This window comes from Aphidius gifuensis, linkage group LG5 (assembly GCF_014905175.1).
Source record: "Aphidius gifuensis isolate YNYX2018 linkage group LG5, ASM1490517v1, whole genome shotgun sequence".
Taxonomy (NCBI): Eukaryota; Metazoa; Arthropoda; class Insecta; order Hymenoptera; family Braconidae; genus Aphidius; species Aphidius gifuensis.
In genome coordinates this window covers 16,613,070-16,630,421 of record NC_057792.1, presented here as the reverse complement: position 1 = coordinate 16,630,421, position 17,352 = coordinate 16,613,070, and the positions used below count along the sequence as shown (strand labels likewise).

Genomic DNA, 17,352 nt, shown 5'->3' with positions numbered 1-17,352 from the left:
CATAATATTCTTTGATATGTAGCTGATATGTGTTGGCATATTGAGACTTGAAATATTATTACATTATTGTTTTTTTTTTTTTTTACATAATATTTGATATTTTTACCTGGCAATTTTATTGATTGCTAAATTTATATTTCAAGTATTGTTTCAACAGCGTAATTTTTTATAATATAATATTAAAAAAACATAATAAATTGTTATTAAATCTGCTGTAATAAAAAACAAAAATGTTGTTATTTTTAAAAACATTTAAACCAATAAAAATTATTAAATCCAGATTTTTAATAACAAATTTTTCTTGCAAATTAAATATTTTTCTAAACTAATAAATCGCACTTGCTATAAACAAATTGAATAATTATGTTAGATATTATTTCTATTAACAAATTTCCTTTTGAGCTTGCGGTGTACATGCTTCATTTAACAAATTTAATACCTCAAATAAACTGAATTAAATATCAATTGCATACGCTAGTCACCCCCTTTCATAATAAAGATATTTATATCTATAAATATATATAATTTATATATGACTCATGTTTATTTTGATTGGTCCAAATAATAATAATTCAAGTGTCAGTGTTTGTTTGGAAATTTTGGTGCCAAACTTGAGTGTGCATGAATATTTATTTCATGGCCAGGGGCTGCACTTGTTATAAAAAAAAAAAGCTGCAGGTATAATGTAGACAAAAAAGGGATAATATCGATCTAGCTGCGCTTGCGTAAATGAAAATTGCACATGAATAAACCCAAAACCCCCTCTGCTTTGTCTATCAACTCTTCCATTTTATTATAAATATATATATTGAGTCATCAGGAAAACACACGAGGTCTAGCTTCACAATAACGAGTGAGCAGTTTACCAATTTACTCATGACGAACAGTTTCGAAACGACACTCAACGAGAAATAATATATACTCTATTTGCAAATCATCAACAACTCGTATATTTAACCGGTGTGCAATTCCTCCCCCTTTTTTTTCCTTTTCAACCCTTTAATATTATTTTTTTTTTCCTCTAATAGAACTTTAAAAATATAAAAAATACAGGTTTTTAAAATATTTTATTCCATTCGTTTTATAATTAATTTATTTTTTTGTATTTGTGGATAAGTGTTGAAATTATTATACATCTAAAAAAGAGCGGGATTATAAATAGAATTTATAAATAATTTTTTTTTTTTTTGATATGGAAATTATACCTGGAAATATTAAATAATTTTTTTTTTTTTTTATAATAATTTTACAACAGTTATTACTACAAATTCATTGAGGTAAAAATAATTTTAAAGTATTTATATTTTGAATATCACAATATTATTTAAATTTTATTGTAAAAAAAAAACAATTTATTAATTTAATTTATTAAATTCAAGTCAACTCGTTGACTTGAGTTTTTTATTTATTTATAATCAAGATGCAATAATTATTATTTCTCAAAATAGTTGGGATAAAAATACTTTGCAGTATTTAGCCCTCAGCAAACTGCATTCACTCTTTTTTTTCTCTTCCTCATCATTCTTAGACAAAAAAAAAAAAAAATTGCATCGCATCAAACTATTGAAAAGAATAATGAAAAAAAAAAAAAAAGGCCGGTAAAAATGATAAAAAAAAAAAAAAGAAAAAACCACTGGCCAAGTTCCTCGATTGAGGTCACATAAAATAAAATCTTGAACCACGTGTCGTCGTACACTTGCTAAACAAAAAAAAAAAAAAAATATAGAATACAATAATTGTATGAAATATTTAGCTGATTAATAATTATTCCATGAACTATTCGCGAGTACAATCAATTTATTTGAATCATATATAATGTAATGATTAAAAAAAAAAGGAAACTACTTTTTTTCTTCGAAATAATAGTAGTATTAATGTGGTTACTGCATGCCACACCCTTAGTCATTTATAAAACGTCATAAAAATATTTATAATATATTATTTAATTAATTAATATTTAATTATTACTACATGTTTAGTAAATTTAATCGATTTTAGTCAAGCACATGTATCGCACAAATTTACCGCCTTATTTCATATGGAAATTTTCTATATCAATCAATTTTTTTTTTAAATACTATTATCATTATTTTATAATCAATAATTAAACTTGATTATTTATTTGTTTGTAAATTTAATTTTTGTTTATTTATCCTAACTTGGCTGTTTGTTATTAATTTTTTTATAAATTTATTTAAAAAATAAGACAGTGATTTTAGTTAGTTATTTTATTTTTTCTTGTTGCCAATTGACCTTATCTTGGGGATTTACCAATGTCATATGGATAATCTTTTGTATTATTGCATCAAAGACAAAACCACTAAATAGTAAAACCATGTCAATGCTTGTATTCACGTCTGCATTTTCCGTTCTAATTTTTTTTTTTTATTTTTAAAAATAGGCATTGTAAGTATTCATCTTGTATTTTTTTTTTGTTTAAACTTTTTCATAAAACTTTTATTTGTTATTTGCTATACAATATATATTTATTTATCGGTAAAATGAGAAAAACAAAATAAATTAAATTTAAGAAAAAAACAGTAATATGAATAATTTAATAAACTCATGATTCATAAATTCAAAAATTCATAGAAATATTTATTTATTCAATATGTTTTTTTTTTGTTCGTATATAAATATTGATTAAATAATGCAATTTTGCAACACGTGAAAAATAATTATCCTGTCAATGATATAACACAACGATACGAATAAATTAATAATTGATTTTTTTTTTATATGCAAGTTTATATTACTTAGAAAAAATATTCACGTTTAACATGTTAAAAAAAAAAAAAAACTGAATCGATAAAAGTCATGCTAGCAATTGTATTTTATTTTATTTTATTTTTTGCATGTCAAAGTACATATTACACAGATAAATAAAATAATAAATAAAGATAAATAGACAAAATAATAAAATGTGTGTCGCCCCTGACCGTGATCATGAACGTGAACTGTTCCAAAGACATTGTGTATATTTTGTAACGATCGATTCACTCGTTGGTTACGTGGACCGTCATACACGTAATTTTTTCTATAGACAATTTAACGCGAAGGTCATTGCAGAATTTTATTTATTTTTTATTTTTTTTAAACTTTCTTGTATGCATTTTTTTGTTAAAAGTTTTCAGCTAAATGAATTTATTATTTGATCAATTAAATACTAAATGAAATTATTTAATTAAATTTATTTTCTAGTATAAATAAATTAAAAAATTATACAAATATTTGCATTTAAATAATTTTCATACATACAATTTAAAGGATGCTTCAAAAAAATGAATTTTACTTTTATTTTTTTTACAGGTAAAAAAAAAAAAAGGAGGGATTTTTAGAATAAAGTTTATTGCTGCTTGAAAGTGGCAATAAATTTACATTTATACACTGAAGAATGGATAAAATTTGGTGATACAAAATCAATAACTTGTAAATTAAATGATATTATAATAAAACATCCAAATAAACGTGGTAAAAAAAAAAAAAAAATTCATAGAATGCAGGAATACGTTGATATTTATGAAATTAAAATTATCAACGTTATTTATTTGAGTGCATCATTGGGGTGACGATTGTATTAATGAGCAAAATGGGTAATGGTATGAACAAGGTAATTTAAATATCAATAAATAAATTTTAATTAAACAGCCTAATTTATTACGTCTACTATTAATTTACATAAATAAATCATTTAGCATTTTTCAATCTTCAATTCTTCATTTAAATTTTAATAAAATTTTTTTTTTTAAATTATTATAATTATTATATGCAATGTATTTTGATGAAAATAATATTTTTTTATTATTTATATATGCATGCTATTATTTAGCTGATATTGATGTGACATTGACGTGACGAATAAATTTTTTTTGCTAAAAAAATAAAACAAATATTTTCTAGATTTTTTTGTGAGATGTGCATTATTATATAGTGCAAATTATAGATTTATTTGAAGCTTATAATAATAGAAAAAAAAAAATTAAAATAAGACAAAGATTTAATGAAAATCAATGACACTGTTTGTATATGGCGCCATTCAATATTTTTGGATATGTGCCAATTAGATGCTAAGTCCTTTTGATGATTTATATTTTTGAAAAATATAGGTAATTAATTATCCTTACCAACTGCATGATATATTTTTTTTCAAAACTACTATTTTATAATTTTAAACTATTTTTTTTTTTTTGTTATTTTTAATATGATATTTATCTAAAATACTTGAATGAGTTTTTCTTATCTGAATTAAATTTTGAGATAAAAAATCAGCAATTTCCTCAATTTTAAATATTTTCTTTTTATAAATTATTTAATTAGTAAATATATAAAAACAATTTCAAGTAACTTTCAGAGCTTGGTAATTTTTTTTTTTTTTTTTTTGTTGATAGTTTGAGAATTGGAAATCAATAATTTTTATCTGATTGATGTAAAGTGCTTATCATGTATCGATGTTGATCATCTTGTGTGTTTATTATTTTTTATTTTATTTGAACAAGTTACTCTGCAGTAAGAAGCTTGTAAATACCCTCGGGGAATTACAATATCCAATCGTAATTTTAAATCAAGATGAAGTTTATCAGATATCGATTGTATCAAAATAAATAACGAAAATAAAACTTCAAGTATTCTATTTCAAAAACTTTGTACTTGTTCAAAATAATTTAAACAATCAACACATTGATTTTTTATTCTTCAATATTTTTAATTAATCAAGATAATAATAATTATCGGATAAAAATATAAATGGGCAATAATTTTAAATGAACTAGACGCAGTTAAAATTTTAATAAACTAAAAATCGGACACTTGCAAAAATAAAAATTGCAATTGATGGTAAATATTTCCATTTACACAGGAGAATAATTTTTTTTTTAATTAACTGAATGTTTTATAATCCAGATAATAAATTAAGTTAATTTTCTAAAATTAAAAATGTCATTTTGCATATTTCCCAGTAGAATAAAACTAATGAAAATAATTTTTTTTTATTATTCAAACTTGTCAATCTAACACAAGTATTTTTAATTATTAAAAAAATTTTTAAAATCTATAAATTCATCAAAATAAAAAATTGAAAAAAAAAAAAAACTCAACTCAAACTTTGAGCAATGTTTTTTAAATTTAATTTTCACATAAATTATCTACTGGTCTATTTGAAAATTTTGATTATATATTCATCTATTTTTAAGGATATTAAATAAAATCAATAATGTTTTATTTACGTCAAGAAGTTAATGAATGAATTTGAGTGACAAAAATTATTAATAGCAACTCAGTATGATAATTATATTGAATAAAATATTACTCCCAACGGATAAGAAGTTAAATTTATAATTTAAAAAAATTTTGAATAATCTATAAGCTCATTTAAACGTGATTTTATATGAAATTTTATCGTCAATAATTTGAATAAATTTAATTTTAAATAATTCATTAATAATTCTAGCAAAATATTTATTTTTATTATTATTTTTCTATTTGAAAATAAAAATAAATGACATGTTAGAACAATAGAGCAAACTGGTGAATAGAAATCAATGTGAATGAGATTTTATTTTGTTGGACAACGAGGTCAAATAAATCGACTGAGCTGTAAATCTTTTTAATGCAAGACTTATCTGGTTTACGTTTTTTTTTTTTTTTTTACTAAGAGCATTATCGTATACAATAATTTGACCTACATAAATGTATAAAAAATATTGTATTAATTAGAAAATATTTTACTTTTTCCAGGTGTTGCCAGGTCTTTATGTTGGTAATTATCGTGATAGTAAAGATCAAGTACAATTAGAACAATTCCAAATAACACATATTTTATCAATTCATGATGCTGCACGTAGACTTCACTCTGTAAGTTGATATATATTTTTTTATTTGTCATTTTTCAAATGTATATTATTTATTAATTAAACCTTTTTTTCTAATTTTAATATTTAGGATAAACATTATTTATGTATTATGGCAGCTGATACACCAGATCAAAATTTAACACAATATTTTTCACTTTGTAATGATTTTATTCACTCTGCTCGTCTTCGTGGAGGAAATGTATTGATACATTGGTAAATAATTTATTACAATCATTAAAATCCATATTTAATAAATCATTTTTATCTCAACTTTTTAATATATTTTTTCAGTCAGTGCCAAAATAGAATATAAAATAAAAAAAATTATATCTTTCTTGTTTTTTTTTTCATTTTAGTTTGGCAGGAATGTCAAGAAGTGTAACAGTTGCAGTTGCATACATCATGAGTATCACAAATTTATCTTGGAAAGAAGCACTAAAAGTTGTTAGAGTTGGTCGTGCTGTTGCCAATCCAAATGTTGGATTTCAACAACAACTTCAAGATTTTGAAAATAGTCGTTTACAAGATGTAAGTATATGATAAATAAAAAAATTTGTACTCAGTTTTTTTATGATAAAAAATTCATCAATATATTCATTGTAAAATTTAAAGGAACGAAGACGTTTAAAAGAACGTTTTCCAAGTCTTGCATTAACAGTATCTGATACTGAGGCTTGTCATGCAACGCTAAGTAATTATGAAAAATTAGCACTTGCTAAAGAAGTTTGTGAGGGTAAATGTGCAATGGGTAGACAATGTCCAACTGGTTTATGCAGGCAAGCATCAAAAAGGTAAATTATTATTAAATTAATTATTATTTAAATAGAAAATCTATATATTTCTTAAAATTTTTTTTTTTTACTAAAAGTTAATTGAAATTGTTGATGAAAACAAACAAAAAAATACTTCCTAGAACACTGAGAAGAAAATCATCAACGAGTAGTACAGGAAGTGGTGGATCTGGTCGTACACCACCACCAACACCAAGACTATTACCATCAGCACCACCATCACCAGCATTTACAAGATCAGCAAGCAGTATGTCAGCTACAATTAGACCAAGAAGTGGACCAGCTGGTTTACATTCATACACTGGTTCAGCTCCACCATCAAGGTTTATAATTTTTTTTTTAAACAATATATAATAGCTGTAACAATTATTGTTTTTAATAAATAATATATTTATAATTTAAGAGCTGTATCTAGAGTGGATTTATCAGCATCAGTAGCATGTAGCAGTAGTGATTGTTTAACAAATGTTGGAAGAATTGGTGTTAATGGAATAAATACATGGCGTGGTGGAAGAAATTGTGGATCAGCACCAGTATCACCACGTTCAACACCACCAGCATCACCACAACACTGGCCACGACGTAATATTAATAACATAAATAATAATAATATTATTATTAATAATAGTAGTAGACAAACAGCACAAATGCAATCAACAATTAATCATGAATTATCACCATCAATGACGTAGCATAATTACAGCCTCGGAAATAATATTTATACAAATAATTCATTAATCAATAGAATTAATTATTGAAGTATATCAATTGCTCAGTTAAGAAAACTTATTTATTTTATTTTAAATCTCAATGGGATTGTTTGAAAAAATTTATTAAAAGCAATTGCTGTTTTAGCCCAAGACAGGTATTTCGGATTTGTAAGATTTTATAATTGTTGTTATCCGTTAATATTAATTAATATTATTATTATAAAGCAATAATAATAATGATAAATAAATTGTTGTATGTTAAGCTGAGTATTTGAAAGACAAGCCAGTTTTTAAATTTAAAAATTTTGTAGAAAAAAAATCAAGGGAGCCAATTCACATTAGCTTTGCAATGTTTGCACAAATAAATCAATCAATAAATTTAAAATGATAGATATATTAAATTTACAAATTATTTAGTATGATTATTAAAAATCTACTAAATTTATTTTTAAATTGAAATTTTAACAAAATGTTGAAGAACAATTATTTATCAAAGAGATTAGAAAAAAATTTAGTATAAAAAAAATCTCGGCTGTGTAATGTGACGGTGCTTTTTAAAGAAAAATATCATCGAGTTTAAATTTATTTATAATTTTTTAAATATAAATAATCCAAAAGATTCGATGATGGAAAAATTTTAATATAAAAATTGTTAATTAATTGTTGGACTTGCGAGATGCAATTAAATTTAAAAGAAAATATATTTTAAATAATTAAATGAATTTTAGTTGATGAGAACAATTGTCTTGTTACATATCACGTATTGAAATTTGAATTAAAAAAAAAAACATAAAATCCTCTAGTCAATGAATAAAAAATGTTTTAATTAGTATTAAAAGTTTTAATTAGAAAACGTGTTGAAGTTTTTAAAAATGATAAAATTAGGTAGTTATGTATGCCTTGAATTAAACATAAAAAACATATAACCCTGCCTTTATAGAAGCCTTGTGAAAATAATGCTACTGTAGAATGCCAATTAATATAATGAACATTAAATTGAAATTGTTCTATGAAATATATTCTAAGAAATTAAATAAATAAAAGTAACAAATTGTTGGTGTTAATAAATTTTTACATTGTTTGAAATACAAATAATAATTGTATTATCAATAAATAAAAGAAAAAAAATATTATAAATAAATAAAATTCAATATTTTTTCAACAATACAAACATTTTTTTGTTTGGCAATTGTAAAAAAAATTATTGTAAAACAATTGTAAAACAAATGAGAAGGTAGAAAATTCAGTAAATATTTGAATTTAAAAATAAAATAAAGAGTAAAATGTGTGTGTTTTTTTTTTTTTCGATATAATATAAAGAATTTATTATATTTAAATAATTAATTTTCGTTTAAAATTCCGCAAAATATGTGTAAAAATCAGTGACATTATTTAAGATAAAAAAAAAAATGTGTAAATTGTTTGTGAAATTAAAATATACACTGAAATTAATAATTATTTTTTCGAATAAATATCGTATATTACCTTTGGAATGAAAAATATTCATTAACAATTTTTTTATTATTTTTTAATTTATTGTGAAATTACTGCTTCTTTGATAATGACGTTCAATTCAGAATTTTTCCAGTCAAGTGAAATGTTATCGAAATGATTATCGAAATCAATGAGCTGTTGATATTTCTCATCTTTTATTAAAACTCCAACTGCCTCAGTTAATGCATCCTCATCAAAATAACTAATACTGCAAGTAAAATTTATTTTAGTATTTTAAATATAATCCAACTATACTAATAAATAAAATACTAACTCTGTTTTGTCTTTGGCTTTCCATTTTCCATCAATAAATTGAGATATTTTTAAAACATTTGTATTCATATTTTGGGTAAATTCACGATTATCAATCTAAATAAAAAATAAGCAATTATTTTAATTATTAAATTGTATTTTTATAAACACAATATAAATACTCACAACAGCTAGTACAGCATTAGAAAAATTTTCAGCAATTTTATCAGCAATTCTATGTGCAGGTTTATCAGCACTAAAATAAACAATACAAATTTGTTTATAAAAAATTATCTAATATTATGACAGCTATTATTTACCTGACATCATTGATGATTTCATTTGCCAAATAATAACCAGCAATAATCATTTCATTTTCTCTGGCATATTGATCAACCTTTTGTAAATAAAAATACCAAAATAATCATTAAAATTAATTGTTTTTTTTTAAGGTTATGATACAAAAACAGTACAAAGTTGTCAAATTAATTTTTAACAACATGATTAATATGTTAAAATAAATACCAGTCCAAGTGCAACTTCTGCCATAGGTGAAACATGAAGACACTGATGAAATAATGGTATTGCATCTTCAATTATTAAATCAGATGTTTTTGTGTCATTTTTATTTTTTTTTGACAAGAGTAGACCATTTATACTACAATGTGGATACTTTGCAGCATGAAGTATTATTTTACAGTATGCCTTTGGTGTTATTGATATTTTAGCCATTGTTTTTATTTTTTTATTAACTTTAATTTAATATATCTATCAAATATTAATTTCTAATAATATATTTTACTCCAATTTTTTTTAATTATTATTACTATAGGTGTGTAAATATAAATATTGGAGTGTGTCTGTGTGTGTTGGAAATTGGGATGAATACGTGTTTCTCTGTAGAAAAAAAAAATGGCCATTTGAGTTGCTATGGTAACAAAACATTTGATTTTTGTATACAAACATTGTGATGATAAATTTATATAGGTATATTTTTTTCTCTCCTCTAAGATGACAATAAATAAAAAAATATAAATAATTTAACTGTGTTATTTATTTGTTTATATAATTTAATAATTATTAATAAATGGACTCTGATGATTCTGTTGATTTGGAAGAAGTTGATAGACTCGTTGGTGGTTTGGATGATCTAGACAATGATCTTTTTGGAATTGATACATCAAAAAAACCAAATAAATTATTTCAAAAAAATGATAAACCCAAAGTTGTATTTCCAGATTTTAATGATGATAATTCTATTGATGATTTATTAAGCGATGGAGTTGATACAAAAAAAAATTATAAATCAACATTTTCTGATACGAAATCTAATAAAATTGCTGAATTATTTAAAATTGATACACAAATTGATTCAACAATATCAAAAACAAATCCAGCATTGGCTGGTTCATCAACAAATGATACAAAAATATTATTAAATAATGAAAAATCACAGTCAATTGCAAATAAATCTAGCCCAACTGAGATACAAAAAAATATTCCAAAAATAAGTGAAACATTGGATCTATTAAAAGATGATAATAGTACAGGTGTAAAACAAACAGAAGGAAATAAAAGGTCAGCTTTTATTGAAGATATATTTGGAACAAAACCACGAACAACTAAAAATATTGCTCAAACAAATAAAACAACAACTGTTGGACGTCTTGATGATAATTTAACACAATCAATGCCAAATTTTTTAAACAATAATGATGCTCAAACTGTTAAAACATCATCAACTGGTTTTACACTTACAAATTCAGCAACGAGAGAGCCAAGAAGAAGAGCTAAATCAAATATTCTTGATGATCCTCTTGGTCTTTTGGGAACAACATCAAAACCTACTGAAGAAATTGTCCAACAAGTTCAGGTAAATATTATTTTTCTTTACTTAATATTTTACTTGATATTATCTTGATATTTTAATTTTTTTTACAGCCTAAAGTTGATGTAAAAAAATCAGTAAATGCATTACCACAAGATGATCTACCAGAATGGTTAAGTGGTACAAAAAGAACAACAAATGCTGAAAAATTAGATGATAAAATTAATAATAAAGAAGCTGAAGTATCAAATTTAACATCAACATTTGATGTAAAAAATAATACAAATGATAAAAATACTAAAGATAAATGTAATAATAATTTATCATTGTTAACTGAAACTCAGCTTGAACAACAAGCTTCAATTGTTGCTCTTCATCAACAAGAACATGAACTTCGTACTGCCAAAATATTAACTGAACAGAGTAATCAACTTAATAGCATTGTTTCTACACAAAAAGCCAAAATTGAAGAACAAGAAAAAATGTTAAATACACTTGTTAAAAGTCAAGTTGAACGTCAAGCAAATTTAGATACACAAATTAAAATGCAACAAGCAAAAATTGATCATTTCATACAGGTAATTTTATATATTTATATTTAATTTAATTTTGAATTAATATAATTATAAATTTTTGATCATTTAAGGCACTATCAAGACAACCAAGTCTTCCAGTAATTTTTAAAAATGAAAATGATGGTAATGATAATATTGAGGATAATATACATCATGAAAATAAAAATATTGAAACAGAAAGTATGATAAATAAATTAAAAATTGAAAAAGACAATTTAGAAAATATTATTAGTATTTTAAAAATTAAACAAGAGACTGAAATTAAAATTCTCGATGATTCACATGAGTAAGTTAATATTAATTAATTAAATTTTAGATTATTAGTTGTTAATAAAAAAATATTTAAATTGTTTTTACAGATTACAAATGCATTTTATGGAAATAACAATGAAAAAACTTGAAGATAAATTAAAAAATGATACTGAATTATTAGAAAATAATTATGAAATAAAAATAGAAAAATTAATAAATGAAAAAAAACAATTGGAGGATTATTACAAGTTACAAATTGAAACTTTAAAGGTAAAATTTTTTATCATTGCATAATTAAATATTAATTGTTTATTTAATTTTTAGACTGATCATGCTGAATATGTCAAAGAAATTTACAATAGACACTTGGAACAAATTAAATTATTACAAAATGAACATTCCAATATGATGGAAAATATTTGTCGATCAAAAGAACTTGAAAGACAAACAGTGGATTTTATTGAAAATAAAAAAAATGATCTTGATAATGTGCTCAAACAATCTCAATTAATTTTTGATAATATTCAAACATTTTCTGATAAATTAAATAACAAAGATCAACAAATAACTGATAAACAAAATAATGCATTAAAAAAAGAAGAAGAATATTTACAAGGTGTGTATTAAATATTAATAACCATATAATTACCAAAAAATAACTGGACTTATTTTTCATTAACAGAGATGAAAGAAAATTTAAAAAATCAACAAGACTCAATGGAAAAAGAGCGAAGGCAATTAATTATTGCTGCTGAAAAAATCGAAACACAATCTTTAAAATTATCATCAGAATATAAAAAAAATTCTGATATTCAAGATGACATAGAATCAAGATTAAAAATTCGTGAAAAAGCTTTACTTCGAGAAAAGGAATTATTTTTAGAACAGAGTAAATGGGAACGTGAACATATTCAAGTAAATATATTAATTGTTTAATTTATTTTAATAAATTTATAAATTTATTAATTTAATTATTTAGTACATGAAAGAAACATGGACAATTGAGCAAAAACGACAAATGCAAATGATAGCTGATGAACGTGAAAAGTTACATGCAGAAAAAGCAAAATTTGAAGTATTAAATAATTTAAAATGCAATTCTGATGATATAACAAAAGCTGAAGTAATTAATAATAAATTAAATAATATTTTTTAGTCGCCTAATAAATAATAGATTGATGATAGATAATTATGTTTTTCTTACAGTTGGAATCAGCATTGAATACAGCCAGACAAGTTGCAAAAGAAGCTAATGCTGAAAGAGAAAAATGGCAAGAAAGAGTTGCTTCACTTGACATGGAAAAAAAACGTATACAAATTAAAGAAAAATCATTAACTGATAAAGCAAGAGAGCTAGAAAATTTAACACAATCAGCAATATCAAAACGTGATGAAGGCTTGAAAGCACTTAAAGATGCTCATTATCTTGAAAAACAACAGACTGATAAAATGAATCAAATGCAAATACAACTTGAAATGCTTGCACAACGTGAAAATAAAATTGCTACAGATAAACTATCATTAGCAAGGTAAATTAATTGATTATTTAACTAATTTATAGAATATATTTTTATACATTAATTGCTGTTTTTAGAGATAGATTAATAATGAAAACAAGCCAAAGAGAAAAACCAGAAAAAGACATGACAAGTAATTATCATTATTCGAAATATGAAAATGATAAAAAACATGAATCACAAATACAAACACATTTTTCGGTAATAATTACTTTTAAATTATAAAATTATATTAATTAATTTTTGTACAATTAAAATATATATTTTTCTGCTTTTTTTTTCTAGGATATTGTAGATCCAAAATTGATTCTTTTAAAATTAAATTTGGACAATAATTTGAGTACATCTAATCAGCTATTATCAGACATGCAAATAACTAATTAATATTTTAATTTTACTTAATAATTAATTGTTAAAAAAATTTAATTTAATAATTTAATTATGAAAATGTTTACAGTTTTGTGTTTATCTAGTCAAATATTGATTCATCAAGTTGAGATTTTTCACCTTAAATAATAAATAAATGTTAATTAATTTTTCTATTTATTTAAATTGTTTAATTATATTTAATAAAATACCTTGAGATCCTTGAAGTGATGAATAATCATTGAGCAAACGAGAACACTGATTTACTGATCTAATTTCTTCAACTTTATTTTTAAAATTTGATATTTCTTTTATCGAATTTTCATTTGATAATTGCTGTAATAAATTATCATTGTTTTGTTAATTTAAGAATTATTTTTTTATAATTAATTAATACTCACAAGTAATTCTGCAATCTCAGTAACATCTTTTGCATTTTCACCAGAATAAAAATTATATTTCTGACTGTCATTGATAAATTTTGCTGCAGTCGAAAAGAAATTCAATGCTTTTCTAAATAAATAAAATTATTTATTAATTTTTTATACTTTTAATAATTGTTTTGTTTAATTTTTGATAAATTTCATCATCAAGTTATTGTTACTTACGTTCTGCAAGCACTTGAAATTGGTAAACCATGTTCCTCGACAGTTTCTTCAACAACTTTTTGAAGACTTTTTTTATTTGATGTTATTAAAGTTAAATTTTTATTAATTGTTTCTATATATAATTGTTTTTCATCTGTAATTAATTTATAATAATATTTATCAATTCATCATAATAATTAAAAAAAAATAAGATAATCAAAATTATTTTTAACCTTTTAATTTGTTAATTTGTTGTTGGAAATCTTCAAGTTCATCAAGACGAGAATTTCTTAATCGAATTGCTTCTTTTTCTTGATATTCTTTTTCGATTTGTAAATTATTTAAAAACACTTCAAGTTCTGACATTTTTATTTAATTTTTAGCTATCAACAATCATGTAAAATAAATAATAATAAACAATAATAAACAAGCCCTATATTTTTTTTTTTTTTCTGTCATATGAAAAAACATATGTTTACAATAAAACATGGCGCCCGAAAAAGCGCGAATATTTCAAATAAAAAAATAAATAATTTCTCCATTCAAGTTTTACCTTTATTTGTTGTAAATATTTCAACAATTTAAATAAAATACAATATTATTTGATTAATAATAATATAAAAATATATATAAAAATTAAAATACCGGAGTTATTTATTTATTCACCTCGATAAATAACAATATTTTTTTCAGTTTCCCAAATTTTGACCTCATAAAGTAACGATGGCTTATCCATTAATTTTTTTAATTCATTAAAAATATATATTGCAACATTTTCAGTTGTTGATACAACACTCTTAAAATATTCAACATCTTTATCAAGATTTTTATGATCCAATTGTTCCATTAAAACTTTATGCATGTAAATTTTTAAATCAGCTATGTTAATAACCATTCCTGTTTTTGAATCAACTGGACCACGAACAGTAACTTCAACTATTAAAATAATAATATTTATTAAATAATTATTAAATGTTATTAATAATTTTTTCATAAATTAATTATTGTTTATATATTTACCAGTGTAGTTGTGTCCATGGCCCCAATAATTATTGCATTTACCATATGTTTTTTTGTTCTCTTCTTCACTCAAGTGTGGACTTGAATATAAAAATAATATTATTATTTTGTAAATGTAAATTAATTTAGTTAATTAATTCATTGTTATTTTAGTTTTTTTTATTATTACCTGTGAAGTCTGTGGCATGAAGAGATTGATTCTCTTCTTGTTAAATAAGCTATTGGTGCTGACATGATGAACAATTATCAATAAATAAATTATTATTAATGAGAAGTAACACTTATTTTGCTCCAGATACTTTCACATGAAGCTGTCAAGGTTTATTTTTTATTATTTAATGATAGATAGAGTTTCAATGATTGCTCCAATCTCTGTAATATTATATTACACACTTACACACACACACACACTAAGTCACTGTAATGTCAACTTGTTTTTGTTGATAGTTTTTATATAAAAGACAACAGCTGTCATTTATTGATTTAAAATAGGGGTCAATAACCAATATAACAGAAGGTTGATTTATTTTTTTGTATTAAAATAAAATATTTAAGTGTCTTGTTTACTTTTGATAATGTAACAATTAAGTTTATACAATTTTCATGCAATCCATCAAGTATAATAAAATAAAAAATAATCTTTACTAAAATTAATTTTTTTAATTTATTTAGTTACAATTGTTTATTACGTTTTTTTTTTCTTTACAAGAGTTAAAGTTGTTTAAAATAAAAAAAGTCTTTATTTCAATTAGAATTATTATTATTAATTTTTTTATTTATTTATTAATCATTAAACATAGTCATTAAAGTTGATGAATTTTACAAATATTTTCATAAGGAATTCTTTTTAATATTGATTTATCAATAAGCTCAACATCAACACTGAATTCATCAGTTCTAACTTTTTTAAGTACAGCAATGGAACCAGTTTTGTGACCCTTGACAATTAAAACTTCTCTGGCAATAGCAGGTATCACTGTTTCTAGATGTTCTTGATCTAATTTAACAACATGGCCATTGACATCATCTGGAGATATGATTTCAACTTTTCCAACAAAACCTGACTCTAGTACTGGATCTAGAATGACACCCTTGGCCTTGTAATACTTGGAACCAAGTGTTTTTGTGATAATTTTAACAACTAAATTTGGTTTTAACCATCCAGACTGTTGTTCTATTTCTTCATGTAGTCTTTTGGAGCCTCTTTTTGATGAACTTAATGATGATGATGATGATTTCATATGACAATTGTCATTTTCAATACTACCAAGTAGTTCATCTTTAATTTTAATTTTTAACTTGGATGATTCAACAGATCTTGGTGCAAATGCCAATCCATCAACTACTGATACTTTTGGTTGCAAATTAAGCTTCAAAACAAGTGGACCATCATCGTCTGATCGTATTAAAGGTACAACATTATTATCAGCATTATTATTGTTTTCTTTACGTCCTTGTTCAACTTGTTTTTCAATAAAATCCATCATTCTTTCTTGATCGTCTTTATCCATTTTAGTTTTTTTAGCTTTTTTTTCTTGTGCAGCAAGTGTTTCTGGATCTTTGTTAATATATGTTACGTACCATTTTCCTTCTGTTTCATCAACAACACATTTACCATTTTTACCAAGCCATTTAACAAAAGCTGTTAAAGTTAACCACATTGTTGATGTCATGCGGATATGATCACGGTCAGCTATATAATATCCATATGCTGTATTTGCTAAAACACGTGTTGTGTTAAATTGTCGTTTTAATATAGACAAAAAACCTTCAGAAAAATTACGTGAAAATTCATTCATATACTCGCGAGCATTATCAGCAAAAAGTAAAAGTTGACGATGATGAGATTCTGACCTTGTATGACATTTAAAACCATTTTCATCACGACATTGTTTTTCACACATTTGACAATACCATCGTAATTTTTGTAGTCCTTTTGATTTTATCTTGTTGGCAATATATTTAGGAGTTCCAACTTCATGTTTACCCATTTTTTTAAATATATTTTCAAATTAATTTTCAGTCTGAAACGAATGATGACTTTTACAAGACTGATCAGACTTGTTTGTCAACACTCAACACACGTGGTAATAAATAATGATAAACGTCTG

At 23.2% G+C, this 17,352-nt stretch overlaps 6 protein-coding genes across 6 annotated transcripts; 2 read left to right on the top strand and 4 right to left on the bottom strand.

Moving 5' to 3' along the window:
• Window positions 1-811: 811 nt before the first annotated feature.
• On the top strand, window positions 812-8,850 carry LOC122857937 (dual specificity protein phosphatase 22-like). The gene is made up of 7 exons (XM_044160503.1): window positions 812-3,610; window positions 5,734-5,850; window positions 5,938-6,062; window positions 6,206-6,377; window positions 6,462-6,640; window positions 6,763-6,963; window positions 7,044-8,850. The coding sequence occupies exons 1-7, from the start codon at window positions 3,581-3,583 to the stop codon at window positions 7,330-7,332; spliced, it is 1,113 nt and encodes a 370-aa protein (XP_044016438.1). The 5' UTR covers window positions 812-3,580; the 3' UTR covers window positions 7,333-8,850.
• LOC122857939 (ER membrane protein complex subunit 8) lies at window positions 8,844-9,968 on the bottom strand. The gene is made up of 5 exons (XM_044160505.1): window positions 9,622-9,968; window positions 9,417-9,493; window positions 9,283-9,352; window positions 9,119-9,213; window positions 8,844-9,052 (listed from the first exon to the last, which is right to left on the bottom strand). Exons 1-5 carry the CDS (start codon window positions 9,826-9,828, stop codon window positions 8,884-8,886), a joined length of 618 nt encoding a protein of 205 aa, XP_044016440.1. The 5' UTR covers window positions 9,829-9,968; the 3' UTR covers window positions 8,844-8,883.
• A 44-nt stretch (window positions 9,969-10,012) lies between these two features.
• Window positions 10,013-13,652, top strand: LOC122857935 (nuclear matrix constituent protein 1-like). Its single transcript, XM_044160499.1, has 10 exons — window positions 10,013-10,969; window positions 11,038-11,502; window positions 11,571-11,785; window positions 11,859-12,021; window positions 12,076-12,367; window positions 12,434-12,666; window positions 12,731-12,874; window positions 12,958-13,280; window positions 13,346-13,469; window positions 13,554-13,652. Exons 1-10 carry the CDS (start codon window positions 10,184-10,186, stop codon window positions 13,650-13,652), a joined length of 2,844 nt encoding a protein of 947 aa, XP_044016434.1. The 5' UTR covers window positions 10,013-10,183.
• An 8-nt stretch (window positions 13,653-13,660) lies between these two features.
• On the bottom strand, window positions 13,661-14,678 carry LOC122857940. Its single transcript, XM_044160506.1, has 5 exons — window positions 14,455-14,678; window positions 14,243-14,375; window positions 14,036-14,147; window positions 13,847-13,970; window positions 13,661-13,775 (listed from the first exon to the last, which is right to left on the bottom strand). The coding sequence occupies exons 1-5, from the start codon at window positions 14,585-14,587 to the stop codon at window positions 13,738-13,740; spliced, it is 540 nt and encodes a 179-aa protein (XP_044016441.1). The 5' UTR covers window positions 14,588-14,678; the 3' UTR covers window positions 13,661-13,737.
• A 76-nt stretch (window positions 14,679-14,754) lies between these two features.
• On the bottom strand, window positions 14,755-15,833 carry LOC122857934 (6-pyruvoyl tetrahydrobiopterin synthase-like). Its single transcript, XM_044160498.1, has 3 exons — window positions 15,411-15,833; window positions 15,242-15,321; window positions 14,755-15,157 (listed from the first exon to the last, which is right to left on the bottom strand). Exons 1-3 carry the CDS (start codon window positions 15,473-15,475, stop codon window positions 14,880-14,882), a joined length of 423 nt encoding a protein of 140 aa, XP_044016433.1. The 5' UTR covers window positions 15,476-15,833; the 3' UTR covers window positions 14,755-14,879.
• Window positions 15,834-16,044: 211 nt separating this feature from the next.
• On the bottom strand, window positions 16,045-17,320 carry LOC122856503 (DNA/RNA-binding protein KIN17-like). Its single transcript, XM_044158179.1, has one exon. It carries the CDS (start codon window positions 17,230-17,232, stop codon window positions 16,045-16,047), a length of 1,188 nt encoding a protein of 395 aa, XP_044014114.1. The 5' UTR covers window positions 17,233-17,320.
• Window positions 17,321-17,352: the final 32 nt, after the last annotated feature.

Bases quoted from the DNA above. Each gene is read 5' to 3' on its own strand.
- LOC122857939 (XM_044160505.1), bottom strand. From the start codon at position 9,828: ATGGCTAAAATATCAATAACACCAAAGGCATACTGTAAAATAATACTT. The intron at 9,494-9,621 runs GTATTTATTTTA...TATTTACAAAAG, and splicing joins CAGAAGTTGCACTTGGACTG to GTTGATCAATATGCCAGAGA. The intron at 9,053-9,118 runs GTTAGTATTTTA...TTTTACTTGCAG, and splicing joins AAAGCCAAAGACAAAACAGA to TATTAGTTATTTTGATGAGG.
- LOC122856503 (XM_044158179.1), bottom strand. From the start codon at position 17,232: ATGGGTAAACATGAAGTTGGAACTCCTAAATATATTGCCAACAAGATA.
- LOC122857934 (XM_044160498.1), bottom strand. From the start codon at position 15,475: ATGTCAGCACCAATAGCTTATTTAACAAGAAGAGAATCAATCTCTTCA. The intron at 15,322-15,410 runs GTAATAATAAAA...TTTATATTCAAG, and splicing joins TCATGCCACAGACTTCACAG to TCCACACTTGAGTGAAGAAG. The intron at 15,158-15,241 runs GTAAATATATAA...TTATTTTAATAG, and splicing joins CCATGGACACAACTACACTG to TTGAAGTTACTGTTCGTGGT.
- LOC122857940 (XM_044160506.1), bottom strand. From the start codon at position 14,587: ATGTCAGAACTTGAAGTGTTTTTAAATAATTTACAAATCGAAAAAGAA. The intron at 14,148-14,242 runs GTAAGTAACAAT...TTATTTATTTAG, and splicing joins ATTTCAAGTGCTTGCAGAAC to AAAAGCATTGAATTTCTTTT. The intron at 13,971-14,035 runs GTGAGTATTAAT...AATTTATTACAG, and splicing joins CTGAGATTGCAGAATTACTT to CAATTATCAAATGAAAATTC.
- LOC122857935 (XM_044160499.1), top strand. From the start codon at position 10,184: ATGGACTCTGATGATTCTGTTGATTTGGAAGAAGTTGATAGACTCGTT. The intron at 11,503-11,570 runs GTAATTTTATAT...TGATCATTTAAG, and splicing joins AAATTGATCATTTCATACAG to GCACTATCAAGACAACCAAG. The intron at 12,875-12,957 runs GTAATTAATAAT...TTTTTCTTACAG, and splicing joins ATGATATAACAAAAGCTGAA to TTGGAATCAGCATTGAATAC.
- LOC122857937 (XM_044160503.1), top strand. From the start codon at position 3,581: ATGAGCAAAATGGGTAATGGTATGAACAAG. The intron at 5,851-5,937 runs GTAAGTTGATAT...TTTAATATTTAG, and splicing joins CTGCACGTAGACTTCACTCT to GATAAACATTATTTATGTAT. The intron at 6,641-6,762 runs GTAAATTATTAT...AATACTTCCTAG, and splicing joins TGCAGGCAAGCATCAAAAAG to AACACTGAGAAGAAAATCAT.